General features: G+C 40.9%; 1 protein-coding gene across 13 annotated transcripts in view; it reads left to right on the top strand.

Annotated features, from left to right (window-relative positions):
- Positions 1–18,835, top strand: part of UNC80 (unc-80 homolog, NALCN channel complex subunit) — a 126,057-nt gene that overhangs the window by 34,157 nt on the left and 73,065 nt on the right. For 6 of the 13 annotated variants that reach the window (XM_071434348.1, XM_071434346.1, XM_071434344.1 and 3 more), the window contains 7 exons: positions 589–690; positions 2,626–2,840; positions 3,342–3,448; positions 3,946–4,105; positions 8,197–8,369; positions 14,123–14,335; positions 17,682–17,853. In XM_071434348.1, the coding sequence (XP_071290449.1) occupies positions 589–690; positions 2,626–2,840; positions 3,342–3,448; positions 3,946–4,105; positions 8,197–8,369; positions 14,123–14,335; positions 17,682–17,853 (1,142 nt within the window). The remainder of the gene's footprint in view (positions 1–588; positions 691–2,625; positions 2,841–3,341; positions 3,449–3,945; positions 4,106–8,196; positions 8,370–14,122; positions 14,336–17,681; positions 17,854–18,835) is intronic. The other 7 variants (XM_071434354.1, XM_071434353.1, XM_071434351.1 and 4 more) reach the window with 5 other exon arrangements.

Below are 18,835 nucleotides of genomic sequence, written 5' to 3'. Positions count from 1 at the left end.
CAGACTTTTGCTGTGGCAGCAACCTCCTTTAAAATTTAATGATCTGAGACTGCAACAAATTTGCAGAGAAAATCATTTGCAGTCTCATATGAGAGGCATAAGAGAACAGTACCATGAAAACACTGGGATGAGGAAAGGTTAAGAACTAAGAAGCATAGTGTCCCTCCCAGAACACTCAGTGCCTGTACTTTTTAATATGCATCACATCCTTTGGGATGTGTACCTGTTTTTCTGACAGGCAAACCCTGGTATGCAAAACAAGTCCCAGAAGAAATCTAATACTGACATGCTTATTTATCAAAAAGAAATTTCCTCTGGTGCTTTGAGGCATTTGTCTTATTAAAATGTTGGGAAGAAGGATTAAGAGAATTGAAAAAGTCCTGAAAACCTTGGTTTTGTTGCTAGGAGCTGATGCCTTTTTTTTGGGAATAACATGTGAGTTGCTAAGGAGAGGGTGCCTCTCTAAAGCTACTTTGCAGGTTTCCATATGCAGTTCTATGTGATGACCATGAGATGGGCCATCCATTTGCTTTGGCTGATGATTTGTCTTATCTTGTGTAGATCTTACCTTTATCTTATCTTGTGTAGATCTGAGGCAGGAAGTGTCATCATTGACAAAGGGCAGGCCTCGGCTGCCCCTGATGAGTGCCGGAGTTACGTCTCAAGCCGCCCCATGCAGACTCCAGAGCAGTACGTAAATCTTGAATTGTTCAATGTGTTCATGCCAGCAGTTCCCTCCTGGGGTTGGTGCAAAGGGGCAGGAGAGCTTACCTGTTTGGATGAAACAACAAACTGTTGAGTGTTTACACAGGAGCTTCTGCAACCATCTGGGTAATGCCTGTTTTCAGTGCTGCCAACTTTGACCCATCCTGGTTTTGATAGGGAAACAGCAGAGGTTTGCAAGTGACAGTGCAGGAGATTGGTCAATATTGTGCACCATGCTACCATAGCATGTTAATTCCTCAGAGATTTAACCACAACTGTTCTCCAAGCTTTGTTTGTACTCCCAGGTGATGATTTTATTCATTTTCAGCTTCCGAGTTGTTGCGAAGAGTCATCAATGCTTCAGTGGGAGCCAGCCCATTCCTGACCTGCCTTGGGCTCCAAAGATTGCTGTAGTTCCCTTTTCAGCACTGGGAATCAACCTGCTGTTGGCATTGTGCCAACATCTGAAATCTATGTCCAAAGAATTCTGCCATTTACTATTGAATTAAAATTAGACAATACTCTTAAGAATTTTAGAAAATTATACAAATGGCCGCTGGTCCCTAAGTAATTTTTGGACAAGTCATTTAACTCCTCTGCATACATGTCTGTCTTGTTAAAGAGCTTTGAGATGCACTGCATGAAGACATTACTTGCACAAGGGCCCAGAGCTCTACATCACATCCTGCCTTAATTGAGCCTGCAAAGTCTCACTCTTGCTGAGACAGCAAGGATAACACAAAGCCTTTTACTGCTCTGCAGGGTTGTAGCAAGTTGTTCCTCTCTGAGCCCTGCCATAGCTGTGGGACATCTCAAGAATATAGTAAAAAAATGTTGTCTCAATTCCAGTTCTAAATGAGCAGGTACACAAATGGCTGTCATGATGTCCTAAAGCTTTCTGGTACAAACACTTGTAGAAATTACTAATGTGGTCTTGTAAGTGTAGTTCATTTTGACATAAAGAAGGTGGTTTACTTTCATGTGTAGAAACTAAAAATTGGAATGACCTGTTCAATGGATGTTATAAAAGGAGATGAGAGCTTAAACAAGTCCTGTCTTTGACTCAGATCTCTGGCAGTAACTAATGGGCAGCCTGCACCCCAGATTACTCTCACTCCTCAGGTTCTTCCTAACAGCCAATTAGGTCTATTACAAAATGTATTTAATGGACACAAATTTAACTGTCATAAGACTTTAACAGATTACTTACCACACAGGATAAACAAAAAGAAACAACTAGTAGATGAACAATTTGGTGCACTGTAATAATAAGGTGACAGCTAGAGAAGAAATAGTTTAGATTAGGATTCAATGTATCTTACCATGTGTTTCTGGTGAGGCATACATAAAACATCTTTTGCTATCAATTTCTGGAGAAGTAACCATGAAGATGCATCCAAGCTTGGGGAAAGAGTCCTAAAGTTTTCCAGGGAGTGTGTAGGAGACTTCTGCCTCCATGAAAACTTGTGTAGCTTTTATAGTTGTAAAGTATCTCTCAGTTAATGATTGCTCACTTATCTCTTTACATCTCACTCTCAAGGTGAGGGATGTTCATTGTCAGCTGGGGGTCTGATTATAACCAGAGATAACTCCCTCTAGGGCATCTGTCTGGCCTGGGTTATGTCACCCATGTGCACCATGTATCTGATGGTCAGAGCAGATAAGCTGTCTGTGGTAGAGGGGGGTGATGTTGTGCCTCAGTGCCTAAGGGCAGAAATGATGGTTATTTTGTGTCTTGAACAACACTGAGTGTGTTGTCAAGCTTATGTCCCACTAAGAGCAGTATATTTGGAATTCAAAATGAAACAACCTCAAGCAATAGAGAGGTTAAGGAGTGTGCTGCAGAAAGGAGATTTTGTTTCCCTGAACATCCAAACTTCACTGAAATGCAGTTCATACTTTGCATACCTTCTGTTCCAGTGATGAGCAGATCCAAGGGGCCAATCTGGGACGCAAGGACTTCTGGAGGAAGATGTTTAAGTCACAAAGTGCAGCGAGTGACACCAGCAGTCAGTCTGAGCAGGACACATCCGAGTGCACCACGGCTCACTCTGGAACCACCACAGACAGGCGCTCCCGCTCTCGCTCCCGCCGAATCTCCCTCCGAAAGAAACTCAAACTTCCCATAGGTAAATGTATGTCTCTTTCTACTCTATATACATATTGCATGTGCAGAGAAACACAGCTAGACATAGCTGTCTTAAGAAATGCTGCAGCACAGTTCCTTATTGTCTGTATGTTCTCCAAAAGGAAGCTGTGATTTGCTGCTCCATTTTGCAGATGTGGAAGTGAGGCAAAGGGAAATATAAGCAGTTTGCCAAAGATATCAGGGGATATTTTTGTCAAAATAGATTAGTGAAACTTTTCCTCCAATATAGTAGGCTAGTACTGTAATCCCACAGGCAGTGTTCCTATCTGTGGGAGAGAAATATTCCAAATTAACATTTGTTTGACAGAGAATATATCCGTTACAATTCCCAAGACCTGGCCTGGCATGGTAGTTAATACATGTTACATGAAAATGTTACGTTTTGCTTGTCTCTCCTTTTCCCACGCCTTAGTGTGGCCACTGTGGAGAGATAGATTATTCTAGGAAGACAGCTTAGATTTGTACTGAGTGGCTCATTCTGTGACAGGGAACTGGCTGAAGCGCTCCTCCCTCTCTGGCCTGGCTGATGGGGTGGAAGATCTCCTGGATATCAGCTCTGTCGACCGTCTCTCCTTCATCAGGCAGAGCTCCAAGGTAAATGTGTCAGGCTGGATTACAGAGAGCTCCTTAAAAAGGCAGGATCTGGCTGGTTTTAGCTGCACAGGGGAACATTTTTATTCAATATGGACTTTGCAGCTAACGTGGCTGTCAGAGAAGTCTCCAGAGTATAGCCATGGGAATTTGACACTGGACTTCTGTACCTCAAGGTGAAGACTAGGTTAAACTTACACCGTGCTGGTCAGTCTGCTCTGCTGCACTGAGAGGGAAGTGCAGGCTCTGTCAACACACTGAAGCTTTAATTTTTGGTCACACTTCTCCTTCCTCCTTTGTCCTTCCACAGCCTCTCAAGAAAGACCAATCCTTTAAGCAGAAAGCTTAAAAGATGAAGTGCTTCAGCGTATGTAAATCCGTGTCCAGTCCCAGCTGTGTTACTCTGGTGACCCTCACAGCCCCTCTGTAGATGTTTGTGTCCAACCAATGAGTGTCTAACCAAGCTCCCCAGGCTGACCAGCCCCTCTGTCCCTGCACAGGTGAAGTTTACCAGCGCAGTGAAGCTGTCAGAAGGAGGGGGGCCAGGAGGAGGTCTGGACAACGGGCGAGACGAAGAGGAGAATTTCTTCAAGCGTCTTGGTAAATGGCGCACCTGCCGAAGACACCCATCCAAGCTCCATCACACAGAAGAAAAAGATGGTTAGAAATCAGGGTTCTCGTCTCCTTTTTGCTTTCTTTTTATCATTTTTTAAAAATATATTTCTTTCTGTATTTTACCCCTTTCCCTTTTTTCCTGCTTTCTCCATGGTTTTTGTCTCCATCGTAGCCTTCTACAATTTTTTAGTCTTTGTAAATGTTTTCTTTCCCTTCCTTCTTGCTTTTGTTTTGATTTAGAAAAAAGCTGTGGTAAATTTTTTTCCTAGAAAAAAAATCAGACTATCCAAATAAATTATAAAATACAACATTTGGGCTTTTAAAATCAAATCAAATTTGAAAAATTAATACTTGCTTCAAAGCACTTATTCAGTTCAAAATTAGGTGTGTAAATCTTCTGTTGTCCAATACAACAATTCCATCCGTTTTTTTGTTTAGTTTTGTTTTTTCGATTTGTAACTGTTTGACAGTTTTAGCAAATATCAGCAGAGAAATGGAAAACCCTACACAAACCTTGTTGTAATTATCTCTTTTCTTCTGTGTTTGCATGTCTAGTCTCTGCATACCATTCGTTAGGGATGCTGTCCCTTTTTCTTAGCACACAACATAAGAATAAAAACACTCCTTTTCTGTTCCACAGAAGTGTATTTAATTGTTACGTATTTTCAAAGTCAGCAATGTCTGAAAAGTGCTTTTATGAATAATACAAGGTCATGGTGTAATCTGTTTTAAGATATCTTGCAGTCATTGATATACTCATGTTGTCAGCTCAAAGCACATCCTTCTTGTCAGGGGGATAACCTTGTCTCTTGTAGTTCTGTTACTTTTTTTTAAGGCAACACGACTGGATTCCCAAAAACACACAAAAAGGAGTCAATTTTATTTTTTAACATGATTTTCTGTAGTTTTATAATATGCTACATTTTCTGGCATTTTGTTTGGTTTTCTTCTGACATTACACTTTGACATTGCATTGTGTGTATTTTGCCATCACCTGTCCCAGGCCTGCAGTGTAATGCATTTAAGGCATTTTTAAGGCAAGTGATAATTGCAAAATATTAGCAGATCTTACCAGTCGCTGTAAACTGGTCATTATCTGCCACTGGTGAATGGTGGTGCCTTTCTGTTAGCTCCTAGATGAAAAGTATTGTTTCTTTGTGAGAAAGCATCAGTTCAGCACCTTGTTGTGGTCTGGTAGCGTTCCCCAGCAATGGAAGAAATTAGTTTCTTCATCCACTGTTTTTTGCTGAAGTGGGTGTGAAGTACTTCCACCATATTTTAAAAATGGTTACAAATGGCTGAGGGGCAGTGAGAACTTTACAGACTGACACAGCTATTTCTGCAGTGTGCCTGTGAGATGACCTTCGTATTTTGCTGTAGAAAATTACTTTTTTTTAAATCTTGCTAATACAAGAGTAAAAAAAGTTTATGAGGCAAACTGTGACAGTTAAGGAAGCTGTATCACTGTATCTACAAGGGTCTCTGATATTTAATGAAAGCCATGTATCTTTAGCAAAGTTAATTATATCTGCCCTGTGTATGGCTGTGCTTGCATGTGCACAGTGATATCAGTGTGAGGCCTGTTCATGGTGGAACAGTTTTTAACCCAGTAGAATTCTACAGCAGCAGTACACTGAACCTTCAAATTTCCAGTGCTTCCTTGTCTTCCATATAGATCAATTTTTCTGTTCTTAATGAGGAGAGAATAAAAGCCTTTTAATGGCAGATGGGTGTACAGTTAAATCCCTCAAGATCTGACCATAAGCATTATACTGGAACCTCTCTCTGTCTTCTCATTTCTGTCATTCATGGTGTTTTGCTATTACTTTGCTCTTGTTTTTTCCATGTGGTGTTTTCTCCTGTGTTTTTGGGTTTTTTAACAGTAGATCAAATTTAAGAGGTAATGGATAAAGGAGAAATAAATTGCATTAGAAATTATAAAAGGTAGAACAATTTATGGCATCGTTTATGAACGGTAATCTTCATTGTGATTTATCATGTAGACCACTGGAAATTCTGTGTTATAGATGTATGTAAGCATACATATGTGTGTGTATCTGTATGTGTGCATATGTATACATATATCTACACATATATATTTACACATTCATGTGTAAAAATATTTATTTTAAAGTAAATAAATATTTACTTATACCTCTTTTTACCTATACTGAGAGCACCTAGCCATGTATGGAGCTACAGTGCTTTTGTGACCCATAATGTTCCTTTGGGCACTTAGTGAAGATGCTGTGAGTGACCACAGAAGTTGTCAGAGTGTTCAAGGCACAGCAGCTCGAGCTTGCTCTGGAGGATGAGCTCATGGTCACAGAGGGAGCAACTGTGGGGCAGGAGCTTGTGTGTACCAGGAAATGGTCTCTGCTCTTTGGGCAAGGTCTTCTGCAGGCCTGAGTCACATGAATTAGGTCAGGGAGGGCTGCCCTGATCACAGCAAGGCTACTCCAGGATGAGCATGACAAGGGACAGCCACCAGCTGCCTCTGGAGAATTGTCTTGTAAAGCTTCAACAAAATGCAGGAGGTGCCACTGAGCTCAGAGGGATAAAAGCTCTGCTGGCTCTTTAGGGTGTGGGTTAGGGACATGCCTTAGGCAAATTTCTCTTCTTTAACTCATACAGGACAGCCTTAACAGGGCCCTGAATATGGAACATTTGTTTGTACCTCAAATGAATTAGTGTTATGGCAGTTATAGCAGGGAGGCTCAGATAAGATATAAAAGCTATAAGGAATCAGGAGGACTTGGAAGGATGTTTGTAACTGCTCACATGTGTAAGTGTTCTACTTGTTCTTTCCACTTGGTTTGATCCATTTCAATGGAGTATTTTCCCAACATAGGAACATCTTGTTTGCTGGTAACTAGGTACAGCTGCACTGGAGAAAAAAAAAAGACAAGGAATTTGTAAAGAGGTCTCTTGAAATTTGATATACTTCTGTCTTCAAGGGAAAAGTGAGGATCTACGTTGTTATTTTCTGTTGTGGCTTTTTTTGTGGTGCATAAATGCTTTCCAAGTAATTCTAGGAAGTGCATGCCCCAAAGAACTTCAAGTTTCAGTCATTCTTCTTTCCTGAAATAGACAAAAAGTTATGTAGAGCTGATGTTTTTACTCTTGTCTTTCAAATAATCTATATTTGAAACTGATTTTGAATTCTCTACTCTGTGTTCTCTTCTTTAGTGCTTTATCCTTCAGTGTTCTGTAAACTTTTGTACTTTCAGATGTAAACAGGGAGAGTTTTATGGGCAAAGACAAAAACCCTGGAAACTGACTATCCTTTTTTTGACCAAACACTTTGGCCTTCAAACAGCTTTCCTCATTTCTAATCTCTGTTTTTCTACTATTCTCTCAACTCTTTCATTACCAACTGCATAATGGTCTTCTGCACTAGAAGTGCTAATTTGGATTAGTTGATTTAGGATGTGAACTCTCTACATAGAATTTAAAATTGTCCCCAGGGTGGGATGCCATCTTCATTTTTGAACTGAAGTCTCTTCCATCTCAAAGCATACAAGACCCTTCAAAGGAGAGAGGCTGGAATGATGATATCTAGGAGTTGAGGCCAGTCTCACTTTCCTCTTCACTCTTGTGAAGATTGCAGATGTTTGCCTGAAAAAAGTGCTTGATTTCCACATAGACTACGCATTCACTACTGATTTTTCTGTCCTAGTAGATGATATATTACAAAATTGATCCATGGGGAATAAGGGTTATGCATGCTGCACTTTAAACTTAAAGGTAATAGAGAAGTAAGGTAGGAGATGATTAAGGAAAAAAAGACTGTGAGTGAGATGATCTGTGTTAAAGAGGTGGGGAGGAAAGACAACATCCAAGTTCACCTGTGTTGGAGTAGGTCCTGGGCTCCCACACTGAGTATGGTGGAACTGTTCTGGGCAGATATCACTATGACTTATGCCAGAATCTGACTAGTTCTATGTCTGTTTCATGGAAGTCAGGAATGTTGTAAAAATGAACCTGTTATCTTCTAGATAACACAAGGAGAGAAAGGGATTTATACTGAGGCTGTACTCATCGAGATTTTTGTTCCCCATTTTTTACTGGTGAGAGACTGTGTTCCCTTCTCTCTACCCCTCCCTGCATCCCTTCTGTACTCTCTACCTCTTTAGGTTGCCATAGCTTTGATGATCACTTGACCTCCAAACAAGAAGGAGGAAAATCCAAGAACGTTGTGAACCTGGGAGCGATCCGCCAAGGCATGAAGCGCTTTCAGTTTCTGCTGAACTGCTGCGAACCAGGCACCATCCCCGATGCCTCCATCCTGGCAGCAGCCCTGGACCTTGTAAGTGATGATTGCTCTGTTGTTTCCTGCTGAGAGCATGTGCATATGTGGTGGTCCACTGTCATTCACTAATGCTCTTTGTGCCCCACAGACAGAGTGTAAAGCATCACAGCAATGCCAGCTGCTGCTGCTGGTGTTAGCTGGAGCTTTAGCATCTGTGAGTGGACAAGTTTGCAGACAAAATGGATCTTTTTTTTCTCACATGGCTCCCCATAACTACATTATTGCCAGTGAAAAGCTTGTATTGTTGTCTCAGTACTTCTCTCACAGACACTCTGTTTCTGCTCCTAGTGTCAATCTACAGAATAAGGATTGAAGATTGGATAACTACTTGGGGAGGTGCAGGAATTCCACTCTTGAGTTCTGATAGAGTTATATAAGTACATTAGGCAATTCTGAGCTATTAGTCACCAGAGCCAGTCAGTGGAAAAAAAAATATATCAGGGTGTAAGTGCTTTTAAATGTGGATATTGCTGATTTGCCAGTGCAAATCAAAGAAGTGACACAATTCAATCCCTTCTTCCTGATATTCTGTATCTCCTTCCTTCTTATCCTTGCAGTTGTGTTTTTTAACAATCCCTCCCATTTCTAAAACTGTGGCCTTCACCCTGTGATTCACAAGCCAGTGGGGCTCTGTGAGGTGTTTAAGTGACAAGCAAGGAGTGTGACAAATAGAGCTGTGAAAAAACAGCCAAATATTAGCAATTTCTCTGCATGCTGCTTTTTACTTCCTTCTGTGAGTGTTTGGCTGTGTGCAAGCTGAAAAAAGATTGACATCCACATGCTCTCTATCCCTTTTCTTCCCACACCCCACCTCTCACCTGTGTGACTGCTGTGCCATTTGTGCTCAAATTCAGTTTTTTTGCTCACTGCTGGGGGACTCTGCCTTTCTGCTAGTGCTGTGCCCTGACCTTTGCTGCATTGCCTGCTCCATGGCTGGAGGGATGTTATGCTCTATGCACCTCTCCTCTGGACCTTCACCTTGACCTTGCACCCTTGGTCTGCAGATCCAAGCATGTCTGCATTAGAGTTGGTCTGCAGTTGCTGCTGCTGTCAGTTCCCATCCAGCTCTGCTGTTTGGAGTGCTCCTCACCCATCTTCCAACAGACACAGGCTCCATTCACTGTTCCCCACACCTCCTGCCAGGGATTGTTGTTCCTCTGGATGGAAGCTGTGGATGCAGTGGCTGACAGAGTGCCCTTCCTGGTGGCTCTTACTTGTCAGGGCTGCAGTGAGCTCACGAGGTGGCTTTCAGCCTGCTGAGTGTGTGACACCCAACTTCAGTCTTCAAGGCTTCCAGGCTGCCACCCTGTTCCAAATTCTAAACCAACACAGGAAGGTATGAGGTGCATGGGCAGGAAAGAGCTCATTCCCAGCAAGTTTGTCACCAGCAGCCTTCTGAAGATGCACTACTCTCTGTTCTGATAAATCAGATGGTAAAATGGGGCTTGGCAATTATGTCCCTTTTTCCTGTTAATATCTTACTTAATTTTTAAATTTCCCAAATGCCTAAGCACAGACCAGCTTACTCTGCCCATGCATGAAGTCAGCTGGAAACTGCCAGTCAGAGTGCACTGTTTGAAGATGTCTGACCTCCAGAGCTGACTTCTACAAACTAACATGTAACTGTCTCTCCATTCCACTGAGTGATGCAGAAAATGTTGGTATTAGAATTTCTAAAAGGTCTTCAGCTAAAGATGAAGGAAGCCTTGCTCTAATTATAGCCTTGGGAGACTCCAAGTACCTGTTCAGTTGGCATTTTGTCTACAAAGTATGGGAGATATATAGAACTTAGGCAGTCACATGCAGTGTATATCCTAAAAGGTGAAAGCCTGTCATCTCACTGTATTTCTTAATGGCAATGGAAAATTCCCACACTGTATGTCAGCAGAGTACACCCAAAATGAAGTATTCTGGGTGTTTTAACTTCTGTTTTCAGGCTTTTGAAGTAATAGTTTGAATCATGTCTGATGCAAATGAAAAGCTTCTTAAGACATTTTATCCAGCCTGGTTGCTAAAGCAACCTTTAAAAATTGAAAGGCAAACAGTTCCAGTTTCAGTTCTCCCATAGTTTTTCTGAGCATGCTTTATCATTCAGGTTTGCAAAATTCTATTCTTACAGCAACTTTGAAATCTTTGATCAGCCTGGGTGTTTGTTTAAAGAAATTAGAGCAATAAAACAAGTGATGCTTCCTTATGGAGCTAACAATTTGTTTGTGTATTGAAATGAGTGTTGCCTTAGGTTTAGTGGCTATGCAGTTAACATATTTTCCTAGAAGCAGCATCCATACTTGACTAAATATTTAAAACCACAGTCAATATATGGATGTGCAAACATTCAGTGATAATTGATACATTGCAGACAGCTTCATCTTTATGGCCCCAGCTTAAATCCAGACTTTGCAATAGTAAAATTGATTTACTTTGGGATACTTTAGTTTATGCTTAAGTTCATGTTGAGAGTTACAATAAACTGCTGTCCAGGATTGTGTTACTATGTTGCCTGAAGTATCCTGATTAGTGTGCTGTAAATTACCAGCTTTTCTTTGACCAATATAACTGTGTGTGACACCTGCCAGCATTACATTTCTCCAATAAGATGTGTGAGCTCATTTGTTGTGACATGTAAATCTTTTATCCTTGTTGAAATGCAATAGTTGTACTGTTTTCTGGTAGGATTGTGTTTGAGATGACCTCTGAAGTACTGGGACAATAGAAGCAAAGTCTGAACTGCAAGAATACTTTTAAATATCCTGGCTCCATGTCACCCTGGGTCTTAGGCAGACTGGATTGTTCCCATGTCCCTGCTTCCATGGCAGAAATATTTCTCTGTGGAAGTGCTCGTGCTTGGGAAGGAAGGAAGAGATTACTACAAACAGGTCCCAGAGTAAAAGACTGGGACCAAAACCAAAGAACTGTGTCATGGATTGTACTTGACCATTTTGTAGATATAACCAGAGGGGTCTGAACTAATTGAAACAGGCAATTCTCCAAGACACTGATTAATAATTTACGTGCAACCTGTCTTCATGTCCCTGCTAAGACAACTTTCATGTCAGACTCACTTTTGCTTAGACAAAGCAGAGCTACCCAGTCAGCGCCTTTTGAGAGTACTCAGATTTACCTTGGCATCTGTTAAAAGTAGGTTATTGGTATTACATGCCTTTTTTTTTTTTCTGTCTTGAAGAGAACAGAGCCAAAAATGAATTTTTGCTCAAAGTACCATGTGAACTTTAAGAAGGGACTAAAGAAAAATTACCACTGATTGATTAGTGCCATAAAAGTCACTGTTCTTGAAAACAAAACTGGACATAAGTACTCTGTAGTGATAAAGCTGCAGAATCAGGTTTACATGACCAATAATGTGATGCTCTGAAATTCCAAATCCACTCTGTATTTGGTTCCTTCCCAGGTCATTTGCCCTTTAGAACAAATCAGGTTATCTGTTGAAAAAATTCACTGGGATGACTTGAATTGCTAACAAACTGGTGAATTAATGTAAATTTATACAGTACAAGAACAGTTTTCAAGGTGAAAAACAATAGAGTAGGTCTAATATTAAAACAGGACTTGTGGACAGTTGCATAGGCTTGGACAGACTTGTGAGAGTATTGCTGCTGTGTCAGGTTTTGACAGTGACCACGGTAACTTGTGTTCTTTTCAGCTGCTCATCACCTGCCTGATTAATTTCTCTCCATTTGTGATGTGTTTCTCTGTTGTGTGAATCCATCTCTGTTCATTCTGTCACATCTTCATCTTTCTCTTGCTGCTGCTGCTTCAGGTTTCTCAGAGCCTCAGGTAAGCGATCACAGGGAGCTTGTGCCCTATCATGTTCCTTCATACAGGAGGTCTTTGCAGTGATTTTAAAATGATAGAGTGATTTTTAATTAATCCTGCTCCTCCCTTTGCCCCCCATCCTACATATCCTCCTTTAATTGTGGTAGCTGTGTGCTTTCATCATGTTTACAACACTTTTCTTTACAGGATTCCAGTATGCTAAGAAATTTTGACTTCATTGCTAGTGAACTAAACCAGTAGTAGGCTAAGGCTGGGGCTTTATCTCTTCAAGTATGTCTCCATGGTTAGGGTTTTACTTTGTGAGAATAAAAGAATAAAATCCTCAGCTATTGTGTTCCATATTGCATGTGATCAGCAAGTATTTAGTAATGTTTTTCCAGTGCTAAATGCTAGTTTTGTTTCTGGTTAGTGAGTGTCTGCATTCAGATTTCTGCCTTCTTCATCAGAACATCATGGCAGCTTAAATCTTCCTGTTCAAGAGAATCACTTTTTTCCCCCAATGTTTGTAAGAATGTGAGCAAAAGCTGCAAATGGATGTTGTGTCAGTAATTTTTTAAATCAAACTTTAGGAGCATTGGTCCAAAATTTCTTGTTTTGCATTCTTGATTAAAACACTCTTGGAGGCTCTATTTAATCAAGTTCAACAGATCATCTTACAGGGTCTCAGGGCATGTCTAGTATTTATAGACCACATTTGACAAGCCCTTCTTTATAATTAAATGCTGATCTGCTTAAATTATTTCATTAAAGCTGTCAGCAACTAAAAGTGTGTAACACATGTTTGTGCTCTGTGAAATCCCTGTTAGTGAACCTTTTAAAGCCAGCTGGTGAACTGTAGGCATTGTTGTATTCTTAGTTTTACAAGCTGCTGATTGCAGGAGTTTTGGTTGTAGAAATTGCAAGAAGAAAGGGGAAAAATAAATGGAAATTAGGAAATCCATTTGCTTTTTAGTCCCTTTCCATGTCTGTAAGGATGTTTTTTTGGCAGTTTAGACTGCTGGGGAAAAAAGCTACTCCTGAGTCTAAGATACCCTTTAGGAAACAAAATTACTGTGTCCATCTTCTGAACATTTCAGGAAGTTTCAGAAGCATTCTTTATTGGTCTAACATTTTTCCTGCTGGGTGATTTAATACAAACTAAGATATACTCAGTATAATTTCTCCCATTAAAGTGATTCTTCCAAGGCAGGGACAGGAGCATTTTCCTCTGAAAACTAATCAGTCCTTTCAAAACTCAGCTTCCTGCTGTTATTTCAGTACTGAATTGCCTGACACTTGCTAAGGTGATTGAAATTTGGCCAGTAAAATTTTATTGACTTACACCAGAGTAATATATTTCTGTCTCCATGGATATTAATTATAACCCCCAAACAGTGCTTTTCCTAGTTTTAACAAGCCTTCATTTATGCTCTTGTCCCCAAAATTCAGAAGCAGAACCTCAAGTGGCAGATGCTAGGATTTGTGTGGCCATAGTGTCATTTGTTCCTGCAGTATTTGCAGCCTCAGTAGGTGGAACTAAAACTTGACTTTTTTGTGCAGTAACAGTGCCATGGGGTCATTTGTTCCTGCAATATTTGCAGCCTCAGTAGCAAAGGTGGAACTAAAACTTGACTTGTTTGTGCAGTGACAGTGCTAGATGCACGCTTCTGCTTTTGCAATTAGGTGGTTCCTGAAGGAGAGCCTTACAGAGGGGTATAATGTTCTTTTGAAGTTTATATTGTGTTTCTTTCTGCCCCTCTAGTGGACTGAGCAAGACTGCTCAGTGTTTGTGAGCTCAAGAGGTGAGATGATGCAGAGGGACTCTGGTGTCACCTTTTTATGGAGACACTGCTCATACTGTGTGACTCCTTGGCAAGCTTGCAGAGCACTTTTTAAAGCACAGAATACTCTAATATTCAGAGAGCTTCTCCAACGTGTGGTTTGCTTCTAAGGTGTTTTTTTTGCAAACGTTTCAGGAAGCTCCCGTGGTGGCACGAGCAGCCCTGTTCCTCGAGTGCGCGCGCTTTGTGCACCGCTGCAATCGCGGCAACTGGCCGGAGTGGATGAAGGGCCACCACGTCAACATCACTAAGAAAGGGCTGTCCCGCGGTCGTTCTCCCATTGTGGGCAACAAAAGGAACCAGAAGCTGCAGTGGAATGCAGCCAAGCTCTTCTACCAGTGGGGAGATGTAAGTGTTTGCTTCTCTTCTGCTTACATTTAAAAATATGGCAAAATGTGAGGGTGATTGGATCCTATACAGGATTTTAGTCCTTGTAGGATGGGGATTCAGAAGCCTTCCTTCCAACCTGCACTTCACAGCCTGCCAGGATCCCCCTTCTCCTAATGGAAGTGACTTTGCTAGGACATGTTCTCCCCAAGGATCTGTTTGGCCTGTTCTCCTTTTTCCAGCACTTGTCGTATGTGAATGGCTAAGGAAGAAGGAAGATGTGGGCTGTGATACTACTTTCTATTTTTCTTACTTCCAAATATATTTAGCCTAGGGCTCCTTGAACTAGGTGTGGTGCTGTATATTTAGTAATGGGTTTCTCTTTGCTGTACTTAATTCAGTTTCTCTTTGCACCCATACAGACTGTTAGCACTTATAATTCTTTGGCAAGGAATTCTACATAGCTACTATGAGTCATGTAAAGAATTGTCTGTTTTTGTCTGGCACTTGAATCCTTCAAGTTTTATTTGATTGTGATCTCTTACCATGCAGGAAGGAGGCAATTGCCTTATCTGGCCCTGGGAATGCCACTTGTAATTTCCTTGTAAAGCCCCCGGGATATAATTGCTGAACATCTGACATGTATACAGGTCATTTCTCACAACTCAAAATGGTGGGAGAAGTTCCTTTGACTGGTATCAGATGTCTTTCTGGAAGTGAGCTTTGTGCTTCTCATCTCTCCTAAAATTCAGTGGTTTTTACAATGAGCACCATCCCCCCCAGAAAAAGACATAAAATCCAATGCTTATGGAAATTTAAAAATCATGTTCTGCCTTGCTGGCTTGAATTCTTGTAGGTTAAACCAACATGTGCTTCTCAGTGGAGCACATTGCAGGGAACCTCAAAATAAAGCTGACCATAACAATACATTCCCACCACAGAACAGCCCAGGGGGAGAATCCAACTTGGGTCTTAGAACCTGAGCTTAGTGTCTTTGCAGATCTCCTCCTTCCATTCCTAAAGCCAACTCAGAAAATGCTACCTGGTACCATACTCTGTTAAAGTTTCAAACACAGGAGATTATCTTAATAACAGCACAAATACCAAAGTTCCTTGATAAAGTACATAGGGTGAAGGTATTTGCTTCTATATTCCATGAAGTCACTGCCTTAGCCTGACTCCTCTGAGAACTCCTGTTAAGTGGAGAGCATAGGATTACATGGTCATTGAATTTTTGCATGCTTTCAGAGGGCCAGAACTACCCATCTCTGTTTGTAGATGCTATGCTTCTAGACATTCCCTTTTCTCAGATTCTAAAAAAAATGAAAACAAGAAAGACAGTAACTGTTGGAAGCCAGTTAGATTCCCCCTCAGTCATCATTTTTAGTAGCAGATATACCTGACCTGGAAAAAGTCCAGGAAGGCTTTCTTTTCATAATGTCAAAAGTACTGCCATGTGATTCAAGGTCATAAGAAAGGAGCCAGGGGAATCTGATCACAGGCAATTTAGCATAAATGTCTTCCCCTTAACTTTACTGCATCATAACACTCATCTGGATGCATTCTCCATTCTAAAACTAGTGTGTGTTTGTTGCTGCTCAGGAACATTTCAGAAGGGAAAAGCCTTGCATTTACTAACTGTAAGGCAGGATAAGATCTGGGGAGAAGTTTTAGAGTGCATTTTTTTTTTCCTTTTCCTGCAAGGTGTCTTGCTGTTCACTCATATCTCTGATTCTTCTCACTGAAGGCCAGAAGAATTTATTTACCCCCAGCATCCCTAAAAACCATCAGAGAATCACAGTGGTGAGCCCTTTCCACAGGAGGTGAGACTTGGACTGCCCATGGCAGGGATGAACCTTTTGAATCAGAAGACCTGACTTGCTCTGCTGTCTTTTGAAATAATACAATGTTAAATCTATTCTGATTAGGTTAGTCTGCCACTTCCTTTGACTGCTTCTTTTAAGAGGACTTTTGGTTTTGCTTCTCTGTTTGCTAGAAAACTGAAAATACAGAAAACACATGTCAGGAATTCAGTGCTCATTAAATGGAAAACTGTGGGATTATGTCTTACTGCTTTAACATTAGGATGGGCTACACAGCATAAATGTGATAAATTACTGTTTTGTGAACAGGCATGCAGAACATTTCTTCCTTTAAATGCAGAAATTTCTTCCTTGAAATGCCTGAAATATGAAAGGCAAAAGCTTGAGACGTGTGCAGCTCCTTTAGCAATGTACTGGCTCAGAGATAGCTGAGATTGACAACTATTTGTGTCAGCATGCAAACCACAACAGTATCACCTCATTCTCTCTAGGAAGCAGAGTCTACCCTTTCCCCTGTTGCTGGGTTTCAGAGGAAGTGTTTAATAGCAAGAATAAGTGACCATTTATGTATTTCTGGTCACTTCAGCCATGTGCTGGCATGACTATCAGTTCTGACTTGCAAAATATTTAGAAAACCTCCTTAGTATCCCATACTCAAATGAATAGTGCTGATGAAAAGTCTATAATTTAAAACATCTCTTCCCTCACAAAGTGAAGATCTCACAGGATAAAATTTCACATACTTATCTGTGCTCATGTACGTGCAGCAAAGAAAATCAAGACAGTTCTTGAGAGCTCTCAAGTGTCCTAGCAGGAAAGCAATCTCCTTGCTAGCACACCCTTACCTGGAGCTTGCTGACAGCACCACAAGGGCTATTGACATGCTGATAGTGATGCTGGCAAACAGCCATGATAAACAATCAGTTTAATCAGTCAGTTTAAACAATCAATTGCTGGAGAATGCAGGATGGAAATCTGACTGACTCTGCTCTTTCCATGGATCCTCTGTACACCATTATCCTTGCACCTTCCCAGCTCCTCTAAGCATACTTGCAGCTCATTTTTGGGAATTGCATTGTTTCTCCTTTGAAGATGGAGGCAGGCTTTCCCGTGGGTATTTAACTGTCCTGTGGAGGATAGAAGGACTGTTACTGGTTTCCTAATTCACAGCATGTTTCCTTTAGCAGAAGACCTACATTCTCAGTGGAAAGACATAGCAAAAATCTGGAATAAATATATCAAAGAAACAAGGAAAAGTGGAAGAAATTAATACTTCACAATGACCTAATCTCCTTCTGCCTGTTATGTGCCAGTTTGGAGTGCTTTATTGTTTAACTAAATTTACTGAAACTTTTCATCCTGAAATTTTGACATCTTGACACTTTGCAAATTTATGTTGACAAAAAGGGGGAAATAATTTATAGTTTTGATAGTAATTTGCCTTCTGTCATCCCTTTCTCCCCTTCAAACAGTAAAAATAAACCCAGGGCATTGTGGTTGGGCTGAAATCCTCACCTGCTGTGCTTGTCTTTGTCCATCTGCAGGCCATCGGTGTCCGCCTCAACGAGCTGTGCCACGCTGAGAGTGAGAGCCCTGCCAACCTGCTTGGCCTCATCTATGATGAGGAGACCAAGAGGCGCCTGAGAAAGGAGGATGAGGAGGAAGACTTTTTAGATGACAGTAAGGAGACTCCCTTTACTACAAGAACCCCCGCTTGTAAGAACCTCTGCTTTAGGAGCACTTATTATTTCTTTCTCTTTTCATTTTCTTGCCACCCAGATGTATTTCCCAGTCCCTCACTTTCCCCCCAGCTTCCTCCCCTGTTCTTTTTGTGCCTGGGTGTAGAATGTGACAGATGTAACAGTACTGAAAGATTTGGATGGGAAAGAGAAGGGGAAACCAGGCAGTGAGCTGCAATTCCTGCACACAGAAACTGCAGTTTAAGCAGGGTCATAATTTGTTTCTTGAGCCTTGCTGTCACCTGAGTGTCAAAAGTGGTTCAGGCTCCATTCCTCACAGTTACTTCTGCCAAAATATTTATATAAGATCAGCCATTTTTCAGTTTCTGAACATTGAAGGGTCAATTCAGCTGATGTGAATTGGCACAGCTCTGCTAAAGACTTTTAAATATTGACTTCAGTGTAGTGCCTGATTTTCAGGCAGAAATGAAAAAAAAAAGTATTATTAAAAATCTGTATAACAACAAGATGGTGAAACCACATACATTTGTGCCTTGTGTACCTAAGTGTGGAAGAGCTGTGTCAGATCACTGATTCTGAATGTCTGTATAGGCATGCAAGTTAGAGCAAACCCTGTGAACCAAAATAAATTGTCAAAACACATCCTGTTGTAGCTGAAGGTGGTAACAAACATGATGTGCTCTTTAGACCATTTGTGTATGCATGTGTGCTGCTGTTTACTGGTGCTTGTCTGCCTGTACTGTTGTTCCCAGTTGGATGTAGTGTTTTATCTTCTGCTTTCTCTTCCCATGGTTCTGGATTTGTTTTTAGCACTGAATAAAGGCCCACTTTGGGCAGTGATATAGCACACGGATTGCTCGCACAATTACAGAAGCCTGACTTCAAAGGAAGCTACCTTTTCTAGTTATCAGGGTAGTAATTAATAATAGTAGGAATAAATATCTCTTTAACAGCTAGTCATAACTCCATTTATTTAAGATAATTTTCTATATTTGAAA

Source organism: Agelaius tricolor, unplaced genomic scaffold, assembly GCF_023055355.1.
Source record: "Agelaius tricolor isolate 1412-34295 unplaced genomic scaffold, bAgeTri1.0.p SCAF_10, whole genome shotgun sequence".
Classification (NCBI taxonomy): domain Eukaryota; kingdom Metazoa; phylum Chordata; class Aves; order Passeriformes; family Icteridae; genus Agelaius; species Agelaius tricolor.
The sequence above is the reverse complement of the archived record's forward strand: the minus strand, read 5'-3'. Positions and strand labels throughout refer to the sequence as shown.